This window comes from Monodelphis domestica, chromosome 2, assembly GCF_027887165.1.
Source record: "Monodelphis domestica isolate mMonDom1 chromosome 2, mMonDom1.pri, whole genome shotgun sequence".
In the NCBI taxonomy this organism is placed as follows: domain Eukaryota; kingdom Metazoa; phylum Chordata; class Mammalia; order Didelphimorphia; family Didelphidae; genus Monodelphis; species Monodelphis domestica.
This window is the reverse complement of record NC_077228.1, coordinates 425,186,645-425,202,654: the sequence shown is the minus strand read 5'-3', so window position 1 is coordinate 425,202,654 and position 16,010 is coordinate 425,186,645. Positions and strand designations below refer to the sequence as shown.

General features: G+C 35.8%; 1 protein-coding gene across 2 annotated transcripts in view; it reads right to left on the bottom strand.

The window, feature by feature from the left end:
• Positions 1 to 16,010, bottom strand: part of GRM1 (glutamate metabotropic receptor 1) — a 443,691-nt gene that overhangs the window by 18,947 nt on the left and 408,734 nt on the right. For both annotated transcript variants that reach the window (XM_007484695.3, XM_056818909.1), the window contains exon 8: positions 14,611 to 15,541. In XM_007484695.3, coding sequence (XP_007484757.2) covers positions 14,611 to 15,541 — 931 coding nt within the window. The remainder of the gene's footprint in view (positions 1 to 14,610; positions 15,542 to 16,010) is intronic.

Below are 16,010 nucleotides of genomic sequence, written 5' to 3'. Positions count from 1 at the left end.
CTTGTTTGTTGGATACAGCCATATTTTCTTATGGCTGCTAAAGTACATGTCTAATAGCAAGGAAGCATTTAATTGCCTTTCTAGCTAATTGAATTGTTTTTGGATGTGGATAAGAGGCATGCAGAATAAGGCAAACAACAACGTGCTCCCTACAGAGAAATGCTGCATTGAATCTATAGCTGGGATAGGTTTTCATGAAAATTGCTGGAAATTCTAATTAACTGTCATCTCTAACTGTTTGCACTAGGAATGTAGCTTGTACTTCCTGACCTGCTAAAAATTAGAATTTAGAATAAGAGCATTTTGGGTGCCCATCGTTTTAAATGTTAATTTAAAAAAAGCATTAGACCATTTTCATTTTTCTAGCTATTTCAATAGAGTTTTCCCTCCCATGATTCATCAGTATGATCCCATAAATTGTTCTTGAGGGCATAGTTTCACTGACCTAATCAAAATTCATTAATGCTGAAAGAGAGTCAATCAAAAGCTGAAGTGCTGAAATATTGAATTCAAGTCATTATCTTCCTAAGAATGAGGTTCTGAGATGAATGATAAAGGGTTATCAGTTTAGAACTGGTACATTAGTACTTTAGACATCATCAAGGCATAGGACCACAACTCTGGAACTAGGAGTGACTATAGAATCTATCTGAAAAATGAAGTGGTCAAACTAGATAGATTCTGTAGTCACTTCTAGTTCCAGATCCAAATAGTTAATCATAATTAAGCGTGGAACAGAAACAGTAATTGTAAGCAACCAAGTACAGTTTAATTACAAATTATATTACAGATGTTGCAAGATGATATAGTGGAAAGTATACTAGATTTGGTGTCAGCCTGGGATCAGAATCCATGAGATTATGATGGTAACAAATGTATAAATTAAAAATCATTTATTCTGTATTTGCTAAAATATAAACTATCATAAAATAATAGGATACAAAGTGTTATAAAATACAGTATTCACTAAGTTCCCAATACCATGCTAAACACCAGACATACAAAAGCAAAAGGGAAGATAGTCTTTGCCCTCAAGGAGCTTACTTTTTAATAGAAACAAGAAAGATAGGGGAGAGGTAAGTGGTGAGGGGTATTTTGGCTCTACAAGTTACAGAGATGTTGAATGGAGTCTTAGGGGAAGTGTATGTGATGTTTATTCAGTCATGTGACAAATGCTGGTTGGGTACTTATATGGTCCTCATCTATGGACCCATACTCTGTGAACTTATTTTTCTAATCTGTTGTCAGCATCAAGACATGGAAATCAGAGTTCAGTGAATGCTTACTGAATAGATCTTTCCAATCTGATTTATAATAACTAGTCCCATTATCCTAACCAGTCCCAGTATTATAATATACATCCCATACATATTACAAATCTATCTCTATGTGTATACACATTGTGTAACAGAATACAGTGGACTAAGGAAATAGTTCAAAACTCAAAAGGAGCCAAAGTCATTTGAGGTCTTTTCTCTCTATCAACACTTCTCAGGGAATGATTATATAATGTTACAATTTCTATTGCTCTCACCCAAGTTGCTTTTGCCATCCCACATCAAATGTTCTGAAATCTCTAGCAAAAAGAAAAACACAAATGAATTTATCCTCAAATACCCACTCAGTGAGCAGAGGTCCTGCTCCTCTTCTTTCCAGAAAGGAAAAAAAACAATTATCAAGAAAGAAGAATCAAAAGAGCTACAGGAAACATATTCTTCGTTTGCTGAACAAGAAGGTTAAAATCACAAGAAAATATACAGCTGAAAGAATAGTTAATAAGAAAACAATTCAAGCAGAAATTATTACATCTGACAAGGTATACTAATCATCTATATGTTATAACAGGGCTGGAGCCTTTCTTTTGCCTTCAGCAATGGAGTGGCTTTATCTCTAGTGTTGAGAACATTTTTTTAATGCTATAATTTACACAGTTAGGTTTTTATTCTCATGTATATGTGCATTTTCTTTGAATGAACAAAACCTCCACATTGAAACAAAAAATAAAAATGACACCAAGGGTGGGGAAGCCATTACTCACTTCCAGATAGAGTTTAAACTGCCAGTGTGGGACAGGGAGGCATTATATTATTTCACAGAGTTTGTCAAAGACCAGTAGAGAGGAGGAGGATTCAAACAAATTGTTAAGAATCCAAATGTTCACTTTAGGATGTTTTAAACAATTGAATTTAATAAACATGTATTAAATGACTACTATGTGAAAGGCACTGAGAGAAGAAGTTGTATGTGGTGATAAACTTGTTGTACAGGGCCTAAGCTTGATTCCTAGCTCTGCTACCCAAGTGACTTTGAGTAAGACTTTCTCTGGACCTCAGTTACTTTATCTCTAAAATGAGGGGATTGGGTTGGTGACCCCTAAGGACCTTTCAGTCTAAGGATCTAAGATGCTAAAAGAGAGAGGCACTGAGGAAAAGTGGATAGAAAAGTAGATACAAGAAACAAGTAATGCTTCTGACACATAATACATATGTAACTGAGAAAAACATTTATTCTCTCATTGCTCTAGGAAACTCTCATAAGTTATTGGAGAGTAGCTGATGTGTCTTGGTGTGTAGAATTACTACACTGTTGTTTCTGCTGCTGCTGGTGGTGCTATTACCATCACTATTACTACTAGTAGTATTAGTACTAGTACTGCTACTGCTACTACTACTATTACTATAGCATTTCTATAGTACTTTAAGATTTTCAAAGAGCTTAATATATGTTACTCTTTTGATTCTTACAGTTGTCCTGCAAGGCAGGTGCTGTTATTATCTTCATTTTATAGATGAGGAAACTGAGGCATATAGTAAAATGTCTTATTCAGATTGAGGCTAGGTTCTATAGACCTAAAGACAAAAAGGGAGAATGGATCTTTCATCAAGAGTTTACATTGTTTAAGAAATCAACACCTTCTTAAGAATTACATCTTGAAGTGAAATATCTATTAATGAAAAATGATTCAGATTACTAGAAACAAGTTTGTTAAATTAGATCTAGTCCTGTGTTGGTGAACCTATGTCACATGTGCCAGAGCCTGCCAGAGCCTGCTCCCTTCCCTCTCTTCATGTGCACCTGAGGATATCATCTGCCCCATCTGTCCATCAGCCCAATGGGAGTGCTTCTTCCCTCCCCTGTATGGGGTAAGGCAGGCAGCTCCTCTGTGGCTTGAGGGTTGTGGTTTTTTGGGCACTCAGACTGTAAAAGGTTTACTATAATTATTTCAGTCCATATAAGTTTTGTGGGATTTCTGACCTTTGTGGATACATTTAGTAAGCTAGTAGTACAAAACAGATTTCTTGGCTTAAACAGAATTATCTTGCATCCCTCTCCTCTATTTCCTCCCTTTAACCTCCACCAACATGAAAGGGAACTAAATTGTGAGTTTCCATCACAACCATATATCTCTAGGCAACTTCCTAACTATTAATTTTGACAACTTAGTCCCAGAATCAGCTCACCTTAATTCAGTTCAACTCAGTTCAATTAAAGCATTCACTAAAGTTCTTCTACATGCCAGGATTAATGGTAGGAGAAAATGTTAGTCACAGTATATTGGATAAAGGCTAGTAAAAGGTGCTTCTATCCCTACACCAGGACCTCTGGAAACCCTATTTCTGGCAAAGCCTTTGCAATTAATAAAAATTAGTTATGAGATTTATTTCTTAATGTACCAGAAAATGGAATATGTCAATGTTCCTTTTCTTGATGGCCACCAAAATTATACAAAAGCTCAGATACTCAGATAAACCTTCATTTAAGTTCTTGTATTTGAAAATTAAATAGTCTTTCAAAATTTTAAGATGAGAGGACAAGCTAAGTCAGTGGTAAAGGGACTAAGGCAAAGAGTCCTTATGATTTTTAAATTTTATTTTATAGGCAGCTTGTCATACTAGTTCTCTAGATGTCTTATTTTTTTCCAATTACTATGTTTATAATTTAGACAGTAGTAGTCAAGGAAGAGGATGTCTCTGGCTTAGGGTCATGAAGATCAGTGAACTATGATTTACCTAAATGGGGTTGTCTTAAAATATAGCATTTAATCTCACTCTATGGTTTTTTCCTATAAAAATAATATTGATTGAAATAAAGTATTAATTTCCATTTGTGTTGTTATATATAAACAAATACATATCACAGAGTAACATTTATATAAATAAAATACATTAATCATATTACTTAAATAAACTGATTTACATGTTGAAATATCTTTTTATATCTTTCATATTGATCTTCAATGGTTAATAGTCATCACTTAACACTTGAATCTAGCTTTAAAGAAGATTCTTTAACTCTTTATCTGATTTACAATGTGTTTAAAAAACAACTTTACTTTATGTCCAAAGAGATCTACTGCAAGTTAAGAGATTGTTCTCTAAAGCCTGTTTTAATTGCTTCGATGGAAAACCTTTATCTCTAACTACTTAGCTAATCCCAAGAAAGGCTTTAGGTTTCTGCTCCTCTGATCATTTTTATTAATATGGAGAGAATTGTTTTCTTTCATCTTCTCCTTCTGTGATCAGAAAAAAAAGAAAAAGAAAAAGATTATATTTCTGTCCAGATATCTATAGTTACAGGGAAGTTAACTTCCCTACAACTAACTACCTTTATCCATCAACCTCCTACCCTCTTTAATCACTTGACTTCAAAGTCAGTAGCTAAAATAAAAACTATTTTGCCCTAAATATTAAGGATTATCTTTTAACTTCCCCAGCAAGGCTCCCAGGTTCTTCAAAGAACACTTTTTAAAGGGTTACAGGATTTCCATGTCAAAAACATACATTTTAAAGCACCTTTAAACAGACATGATTTTTACCCTGAAATAAATAAAATTTAATCAGATATATTTTCATATCAAACCTAGATAATTCTCAAACAGGATAATCAGTTCCCAAATAAGCACGAGTTTTAAAATAAACTTAAAAATTAAGTGTCACACATGACAAGCAGAGGTCAATAATAACTCATTTTGACAATATATGAAGATTTATTAAGTATTTTGCTTACACCTATTGCTTGGCAACATAGGTAGTGTAATAATTATTATAGTTGAGGGAACTGGGACTCAGTGAGATGCAGTGCTTGTCCATAGTTATACGACTAAAAAATGCCAGCTTTGAGATTCCAGCTTTTGAGTCTTCTGAATAGGTTGCCTTGAGGATAGAATATGAGTATTCTAGTTTACTCGATCAAGATCTCTTGGGTGATAAATGAACAAATTGATTTTCTGGCTTACAAAGTAGTCTCCTGAGTTTTGGTGGGCATAAACCAGTTTTCCTGGGGTTGACCCTGTTTTGGGAAGTTGATAACTATTTGGGCTTGCAAGGCTAAAAAATCAGATCTTTGAGGAGATACAGTTATATTGTAGGGCAACATTTCTAAAGTAGTTCTTAACATCCAACTGCAGAATTTATTTGTCATTGCCACCAAAATTATAATAAACCTTTTATTTGTATGGCACCTAGAGTTTTCTTTAATACACTTCCCTACTGAATATCAGCCTTTTTTCTTTCAAGAACACCTCAAAATAGGTATAGAGTTACATTAAATTACATAGTTACATTACTATATATATGATTATAATGTAACTATTGCATATTATTCCCATTTCCCAGATCAGAAACCAAAACACAGAATGTCTTTGCCTCTAGTTACAAATATAATTCATAAAACAACTATGTTCTTTTAACCACTGATGTTCTCTCACACACATATACATGTATACACATATGCCTGTGTGTATGTACACACATACACATATGTACACATGTGTATATACACATGAACATATATAATGTTTGGATTGCACACACAAGAAACACATGGTACAAACTGTTTATATAGGCATACACATGTGTACCCATACCACACATATGCATATATGCATGCCTCTATATGTACACATATAATATGCATATCTGCATGATAATAGATGTGTATATACATGTATATCAACTTAAAATGGCGCACACACTTCTAGAACACTTGGTATAACATATATGTATATATGTTCAGATATGTGTACATAGATGCATACATTCATGTGTGTGTGTGATAACAATTGCAGTTCCATTCATTTGGAAAACTACTATTTTGGAAATTCACTCTATAGATGCTACACATGTGACTACTTAGAAAAACCAAACCAAAAACTCTTACATTCTCTCTTAGTATCAATTCTAAGAAGGAAGAGCAGTGAGGGCTAGGCAACTGGGACTAAGTGACTTGTCCAGGGTCATACAGTTAAAAAGCATTTGGGGTCATATTTGAACCCCGGTCCTCTTGAGTGTGGGACTGGTGCTCTATCCAGTGTGCTACATAGCTGTCCCTTTGTGACTAGTTTTAAATACAATTTCAAAACATAATTTTGTGGACTTAGAGAGTTGAATTGAGAAGTTAAATTATTTGTCTATGGTCATGCAACTGGTATGTGTCAAAGAGAAGGCTAGAACCATTGTCTTCTTGGCTCCAAGGCTTGTCTTCTAACCAAAAAAGCATGTATCCTGTCATTTTCATGTCTACAATGTGAGCTCTTATATAAGAGAAAGGAGCATATTGAATGCATAGTTTTACTTAGTAGTTAGCTGGGAGATAGAATGTGATATTCTTTTATAATTGGGCATGGGAATTCTACATTAATGATTTCAGCCTAAAGTCAAGGAAGCACTTCCATGCAATTATTGATTTCTTCCTGACAGTCTTTGTTAGGAGTGGATGTTAGTATTACTTTCTATTTTTAATAACATCATCTATTACCTAAGGAACTTGGCTTACTTTGGAAGTGTCAGAATTCTTGCATTTCCTATCAGTGACATGGTATATAGATTGGTTTTTTTTCTAATTGTAGGAATCTTTCCTAAGAGGAAAAAAGTACCCTTCTTCCCTTTAAACCAAATCGAATCAATACATTATCCATTAAAAAAAAAAACTTGATTAAATCATTCTAAGAAATTTTCTTTGGGGCATGGGGTGTCATAGCATTTGTTCCCTGTTTTTGATGGCAGTTAGATAGTAATGGGATATAGTCACACCCAGGTGAATATTTGCAAAGAATATCAAAGTTCTAGATACTTTGTGAGAGGCAAAGCTTGGTTTTAAAATTCAGTGTATCCCTGTTTGATGCTTTCAGGGAAGAACAGTGTCAGAGTTTTGAAATCCTTTTTTTCCTTCCTTCTCCTAGACCTCTGTATCCTCTATACCCCTCTATTTTCCCTTCTTTGTTATATAGTTATAGATATTCACCTCAAACCTACGTTTTGTTAGCCAAAACTCTCTGTGCCTTATTCTTTTGTTACTTTGCTTGATGGCTGGCTAGATAATAATAAAATATTATTTGAAAACAGATTCCCTATTCTACATTGTACACCTTCTCTTTATAACACACTCATTGCTCAGATATGAATAGATGAACTTCTATTCATTGATATGAGCAAAGAATTAGATTTTGAACAAAATATGCTTATACCCTGCCCTTACTATTGCTTCCCTCTTTTCTTATCATCTTGCAAATGGCTTCCATATTTTTTGCTCCCATAAATATTTTGAACCAGTCCATTTTTCACATAAACTCTTTGATCTTAGTATAAATAACATTTGGCTGAATTTAGAAGCTAAACTACAGATGAAATCCTATGAGAGTCAAATGGCGTAATCGTTTGCTAGGAACAAATAAATGTGTGGGGACAGGTTAAAGGGGAATTATGTCAAACCAGATACTCTCACATTTTGCTGCTCCTATGCTGATTTCACAGTAATACCTTATGTTCCAAGTTAAGCGCCTATTGCAAACAGAACAGAACATCTTTACATTTATAAAACTCCACCTAACCAAAGATTGTACAGTTTGAGACTAGCAGATGGCTGAATAAAGACTTTTAGTAACTACATATGAAACCCGAAGCGCACAAGTGTGTTTGAATTTGAGGCAAACACAGAAGGTGTCATATATGCACTTACTATGTATAAAAATCTGCTAATGCTTAAGTGCTATAGTCATTCTTGTCTTGTAGTTAAAGTTTAAGAAATTACTTTGGTCATTTTTTATAAGATAGAAATCTATTTCTAGATAATTTTCAAAGGTATTTCTTGCTATACAAAAGAATAACAAAAATACTGAAACATTTTTGACTCTGTGAGCATGTTGTTTGTTCCTGTATCAGATATTAGAGTCCCACATGCCTCTCAGTATCTTCACTCGTAATATCCTGAATCTTACATGAGACCCGCCAGCATTTCACTTGGCCTCGTCTCCCAAAGCCAAGTTCATCTACTCTTTCTTCTATCTCTCAGCCAAATTAACCTTTCTAATCTTTTATAAAAATTTCAAAACTTTTTTTCACATGGCATCTTATTTAATTAAGCTCCATAACAATTCTGTGACATAGCTGCCATACCATACCTATTCTATAGATAAGGATATTGAGGTCTAAAGAGAAATTCATATTGCTAATTAGATACCAAAGTTAGAATTAGAACCCATGTCTCTCCTAATTTCCATTCTGCTATGCTTTCTAGTATATTATGCTGTCTCTCTATTTTGTCCTCTCAGGGTTTTAATAGGCATATGGCTACTTGATCTTGGCTAAGGTCTTAATTGGTAATAATGTTAGTGATGGGAGCACCTAGGAGCACAGTAGATAGAGTTCCAGGTCTGCAATCAGGAGGCCCTGGGTTCAAATCTGATTTCAGACACTTCAGGGCAAGTCCTAGTCCTTACTGCTCTTCTGGCTTGGAACTAATAGTTCTTTTTTTATTTTTATTTCAGATCACTCATCAGATTGATATTCTGATTTTAAAACAAAAGGCAAGAGTTAAAAAAAAAGGGTAGTGATAGTTCATTCACCATTCACTCAATATTACAACTACTCTTCAAATTGTATTTATAACCCTTAATCATACTCATAATTTAGTTGTGTCCCAAATTTTAAGATAGTGACAATTGCTTAGCTGTTAAAAAAATGATACGATAAAGTGAATGTTGCAAAAACAGAGTATACATGGCATCCCCCCATATATCTCAGAAACAGCCGGCTGGAAGGATGTTTTGAACTGGCAGCTCTTCAGAATAAAATCGAAGACGATAGGGTAACTTGGAATCTATTCATTATAGCATCTGGTCTGTGTTTATAGCTACATATGCAGACTGCCGAACACCCTGAGCACACTGTAAACTTAGTGATTACACATCTAGAATGGAAATAAGTTCATTGGATAACTTGCTCTCCAGAGTATGCTGCCCCATGTTTTAGAATTGGCATAACTCTTCTTGGTTTTTGTTACTACAGAAAACATCAGAATGTTTTTGGCTTTAACTCTGGAAAAGATAAACCAGGGAAATATTGAAGTTTAACAATAAAAGCAGAAACATAGGAATTGGACTATTGTTATAGTTTAAAGTTATATTTTCCAAAATAGAATGTAGGAGGAAGAGATGGGGTGGGGGTATAAAAAAACAAACAGGTAAAATGAGAAAACCACCCAGCAGGTTGTCTGATGGCTTTTTGGGGGGTGGGGAGGAAGGGGTTGGTTGAAATTTCACCTAAATTATTCCATTTGGATTGACCCAATTATCAATAGCTCATGAAAAGTTACTTTATTTAAGTTACTAGTTAAATAATTATAATTTTGATACATGACTAAATAGTAAATTAAAACACATAATGCTTTTTATAATTACAAGGTATCTTTTTCAGGAGATCTTACTCTTAATAATAACTCTATGGGATAGGGATCATATCCATTATTAACACAATTTGATAGTGTGGAAATTGATTAGCATCTTGCTCATCTTAAACATCTCGATGCAGAGGATACATCTGATTTACAATTAGAGTTTGTTATAAACTAGTAAGGCAAATTTCGTGAATATACAGTTTTTCAGTGAATCCAGGATGGCGTGGATGACTAGTGAACTAAATTCATCCTCAAATAAATAAAAGTCAATGAATCCCCTAAATTATTTATGAGAACAGAATATGGACCCTCAACAAAACCTTGTATTCTTTTGGTAAAAGAATTACAATTTCCCTCCAGAAGAGAAAAAATCCCTGGGTTCTGAGGAAAGCAATGCCAGGAGACCACAGGCAAACAAAACGGGGCACAACAAGCTGTAATAATGCTTGGCTGCCTACACAGCTATTTCTTACTGATAGTTATGGAATCACTACCTTCCTACTCATTTAAAAGTATTCACTGAATCTACACATGCCTAAAATCATTGTATTTGTGCCATATGTTGAGGAGTTCAGGACTTCATAAAGGTACAATCCTTGCACTAGGAGATCTTATAATTTATGTGAGACAGAATATATTATAGTGAGTAAAATACTAAAAGATGAACAAAAAACTTCAAACAATTAAGAGACATTGTGTAGGGGGCAGCTGAGTAGCTCAGTGGAGAGCAGTGAGAGTCAGGCATAGAGACAGGAGGTTGGCCTCAGACACTTCCCAGCTGTGTGATCCTGGGCAAGTCACTTGATCCCCATTGCCTAGCCCGTACCACTCCTGTCTTGGAACCAATACACAGGAATGATTCTAAGATCGAAGGCAAGGGTTTTTATTGAGAGAGAGAGAGAGAGAGAGAGAGAGAGAGAGAGAGAGAGAGAGAGAGAGAGAGAAGAGAGAGACAGACAGACAGACAGACACAGACAGACAGGCAGAGACAGAGAGAGACAGAGACAGACAGACAGACAGAGACAGAGAGAGAAAGACAGAGAGAGAGAGACAGAAACAGAGAGAGACAGACAGACAGACAGACAGACAGACAGAGAGAGAGATTGGGTAACTTTATTTCAGCTGCATCTTATGTAAGAATTTCCTTTTATTTTACATTTCTGATTGCACAGTGCCTGATGATGGTTTACCAGTCACGAAGAATGATGGAGAGCATTGTCACAGCAACCTATTGACTCACTATACCATTTTATTTTTCCATTCCATTTCATATTCCACAGAAGTTGGATAGTCAAACTAAACAGGTATTTTCTAAATATTCTAGAAATATGAAATGGCTTTTGACCTCTTGATTTCCTAGAATATGGGAGATGCTCTATGAAGACATCAGGGTAATGCCACTATAAATAAATAGCTTAAAATATAATGCATCATTTAAAATTTTTAATATTATGGAAATATGACTTTAAGGTCATTTATTTTCTTTAAAAAGTAGATAATTTAAAAGGATAGAAAAATACTTCATGTGTATGTTCAAAATCAAATCAATCAGAAAGAATAGAGGAGTTTAAAAAATACACATATTTCTGCTATCAATGCCTGTTCAGCTTCCTTTCCTTTTTGAAGAGACATAGTCAATAACACAAAATTTGTGGGAAATTTTGAAGAACCACACTGTTTGAAGAAAAATTCCAAATAAAAATGATGTTGAAGGGAAAGAAAAAAGTTTTCTCCCATCTAAGTTTTAAAGTTAATCTATTTTCCCTTCTTTTTCTTTCTTACTCTTTAAATTTATTATCCTTCCATTTCACCCAAATCTCTTCTAATTCATTTACCTCTCTACTCATTGGGTCTGGTCTTATTCTAGGACATTTCTGACTGAATTTTCTCTTCTTTTCCTCTTTGTTGCTCTTTATCTGAAATGCTTGCCAATAGCTAACTACTTGGAAGTTGGTTCAGAGTCATGCAAACCATAGGCATACACATAATGTTGGCCTGGTAAGCCTATGAAACCCATTAAAATAAACTGACCACAAATAATTTGGGGGCATTGCCAGTCTATTAAGTCCCTCAAGGGGTTACCTGCCAATTTCACTATTTGGGTAAAAATCTTCATATAGAATTCAAATTCTGGTTTCAAAATCCATTAGTTTTTTGTTCTGATTCCTGGGAGATGGGAGGAACTGGTGATCTCACATTTATTCTACCTCCTTTCATGTATTTTCCCCATGCAAGACTAGAGTCAAGGTCAACAGGGTCCTTCCCCCACTATGTAATCTTCCAGACTTCATTAGTAGTTTTACGAGATGGCTATAGATAGGGATCATAGTAGTTTTATGTTGAATCAGATTTTTCCTTTATTTGAAAAAATGGTTGAAAATTCATCTACTGTTTAGTAAGTATAGAAAAAAAAAACATCCATAAGAATAGGTATGACAATTTCTGATCACATTTTAAAGATACTGAGTGATGGAGGAATTTATGTACTTTTCACATTTTAGTATAGCTATTGTTTTAGGAGGATTGGAGGGGAGTCTTACAGCTGTGTCTTTTCCCAATAAAATACTTCTATAGTAGAAACTCTCTCAATAATGATCAATAACTTGTTTATAACTTAAAGTCTTAGATAATCAACTCAAGGGATTATAAGACTTGCTCATGATCACACACCTAGTATGAGTCTAGTTCTTTCTGATTTCCAGTCTAGTCTTACAGTCACTAGATTGTACTGACCTCCAAGAATGCTTAGAACTGTTATTAACTCTATTATTTTTTCCTCATGTGAAAATGTGTACAGAAATTATGGCCTGCCTCACTCTCAGGGTATTGGGAAGCCCAAATGAGAAACTGAGTGTGGAAATGATTTGAAAAGTATAAATTCTTGGGCAAATCTAAGGTATTAAATTCAGTTCAAAAGAACTAGGTTATGCAGGGCACTGTGACAGTTGTTGGGAATTATTGAAGACTTCTTTACATTAAATATTGATTATGGAAAGTGAAATGAAAGACAAGAGTAAGGGGGAATGATTTTCTCTTATAATTTTCATATTCATATTATAAATTAAAGAGTGTATTTTATTCAAAAGCTTATAAAATCATGATAATTTTGATTCTATTATGCATGTACACTAGATACAAAAAATACAAATTCGAAATATGTTCTTGATCAAAAGAAACCAAAATAGGAGGCAGGGACATGGAAGAGCATATTAAATAAACTGGTGCAAATAAAAAGAAGGAAAGAATCATGACTGGAGTGTTCTTAAGGAGTCCCAAGATAGAGTCTTTATATTTCATGTTCCTTCCTCATTCTGCAGTTTTAAGCTAAGGCATTATGTGGTGGAATGAATAGAGAGCTAAACCTGGTGTCTAGAAGGCTTGAGTTCAAATCCTTCCTCAGGTCCTTACTAGCCATGCAACCTCAGACAAGTCCTTTAACTTATGTCTGCCTTAAATTCTTCATCTATAATTGGGGGATAATAATAGCATCTGCCTATCAGGGTTGTTATATGAATAAAACTGAGATAATTTTTGTAAGCTATGTTGTAGGCTTTAAATTGGCATATAAATGTTAGTTATTGTAATTAATAATATTATTATAATACATTACAGTTGCTCATGTATGATGATCATAATATAATACATTAATGTATGAATATATACATTACTAAGTTCATAGCTAATTCACTGCCTCAGGGGTATTTTTAAAAAATATTTTTCTGTGAAAATAATAAAAATGAAAAGTGATTGGATAATTTGTCTGAGAGGATTGCATTAAACATTTATGGCTGGTCCCAAAACTTAGTCACTTAGTCTAATGGAATTGCTGTTGAAATATGAAATATATCCTTTTATTGCTGCTTGGGTTGTCCATATTCATATGCTTCCTACTGAATCTAGTAATGGTATAACTACCCAAGGTGCTAGACTGACAAAATTCATATGGGAGGCATCCTGAAAGTTGGCCTAGATAAGAAACAAGAGCTACTAGTTATGATTTTGTATCCAGACTACTATGACCAAAAACAGCCACATCTGGTGGATGGCACCATATTCATGTTTCACAAAGCTTATTGAATTTTCACTAAATGTAGAGCACTATAACATTAGTGATTTAGAGCTGGAAGTGACCTCAGAGTTTAGCTTCTTTAACAGGTGATGAAACTGAGGTGTAGAGAGGTTAAGTGGACCTGTAAGGAACAGAATATAAGCCACCAATAGAATCCCAGCTATAACTCCTGGCCAAGAATAAAGAGATTCTAGAGAAGCTTAGCTGCGAACTATTTTGTATACCTAATTTTTCATAGAAATAGAAAGAAAGTAAATTTCAAGTCTTATACAAAAAGTTGAGAAAATGAGGAAGATAAAAATAGCAGAGGAGAATAAAGAAGGGAAGAAAATGAGAAAGTGAGAGGGAGGAAGGAGAGGGAGAGACAGAGAGACAGAGAGAGAGACAGAGAGAGAGAGAGAAAGAGAGGGAGAGACAGAGAGAGAGACAGAGAGAGACAGAGAGAGAGAAAGAGAAAGAGAGAGGGAGAGAGAGAGGGAGGGAGAGAGAGAGAGAAAGAGAGAGAGACAGAGAGAGCGAGACAGAGAGAGAGAAAGAGAGAGAGACAGAGAGAGAGAGAGACAGAGAGAGAGAGAAAGAGAGGGAGAGACAGAGAGAGAGGGAAAGAGAGAGAGAGGGAGAGAGAGAGGGAGAGAGAGAGAGAGAGAGAGAAAGAGAGAGAGACAGAGAGAGAGCGAGACAGAGAGAGAGAGAAAGAGAGAGGGAGAGAGAGAAAGAAAGAGAGAGAGACAGAGAGACAGAGAGAGAGACAGAGAGAGAGAGAGAGAGAGAGAGAGAGAGAGAGAGAGAGACAGAGAGAGAGAGAGACAGAGAGACAGAGAGAGAGAGAGAGAGAGAGAGGAGGGGGGTGCTTAGGTCAAATAACTCACTTTGCATTCCCTGCCCCTGGCTTCTTTCTCCGGAAAATGCTGAGAAAAGTATTAGAGCGGCAGGGCAGCTTGCCATCCCCAACGTGCATGCGGACTACATCTGAGGTGGTGAAGGCACTGCGGACATTCCTCTCAGGCTTAGCAATGATGATGTACATCTTGGGTGTGAACATGCATCCCAGGGCCACTGTCACACTGAGGCTCACAGCAAAGCAGGTAGTGATGATCTTATAGTTGCTCCCAAAGTAGATGGGTACGAAAGCCAGCCAGATGATGCATGTGGTGTACATGGTGAAAGCAATGTACTTGGCCTCATTGAAGTTAGCGGGCACATTTCGGGTCTTGAAGGCATAGTAGGTGCAGCTCATGATGAGGAGTCCATTGTAGCCCACAGGGGCCACCACACCCAGGTTGCTGGTGTTACAGATCAAGTAGACTTCCTTAATGCTTGGGTAAGACAGAATAGGCATGGGGGGCTCCATGACAATCAGGGTCACCACCAATGTTAGCTGCACACTAATCAGGACAGAAGCAATGATCACTTGGGCCCAGGCGCTCATGAATCGGGGCTTCCTGGTGCATATTTTCTTCTTGCTCCCTGCTAGGATTCGTGCAATACGGTTGGTTTTGGTCACCAAAGCAGAGTAGCACATGGCAGAGGAGAGTCCAACCAGAAGGCGCTGGAGGTAGCATGATGTGATGGTAGGCTTGGCAATAAGGGTGAAGGGGCACACATAGCCAAGGAAAATGCCTGCAAGGATGATATAACAAAGCTCTCGGCTGGAAGATTTCACAACTGGAGTATCCCGGTACAGTACAAAGATGAGGGTGACAAACAAGGTGACCAGAATGCCTAGGCAAGAGAATACCACAGCTACAATAGACTCTATGTTGCTCCACTGAAGATAACGAACAGTAATGGGTTCACAGCCTGTATATAAAAGAAAGAGGGAAGGAAGGAAGGAAGGAAGGAAGGAAGGAAGGAAGGAAGGAAGGAAGGAAGGAAGGAAGGAAGGAAGGAAGGAAGGAAGGAAGGAAGGAAGGAAGGAAGGAAGGAAGGAAAGGAGGGAGGGAGGGAAGGAGAAAAAGAAGAAAAAAAGAATCAAAAGATAATAAGAGCCAGTAAAGAAGAAAATCAGTAACTCCTCAGACATAAATATTTCACCAGCATTCTTAATTTTACATTACTCTTATATATCATTGTAATATAAATTATTACATAGATTCTGATAGGCTGCTTTCTCCTCCTGACAATTATATCTCTCCTAAAGTGATATACAACAAAACTTAGCATACTTTACAGAAAAAAACGTTTTGCTCTTTCTTTTATCAACTAATTATAAATTGGTTTCACTCTATTTCGAGTGATTCTACTTTGCCTTATTAAAAAAAAGTCTTAA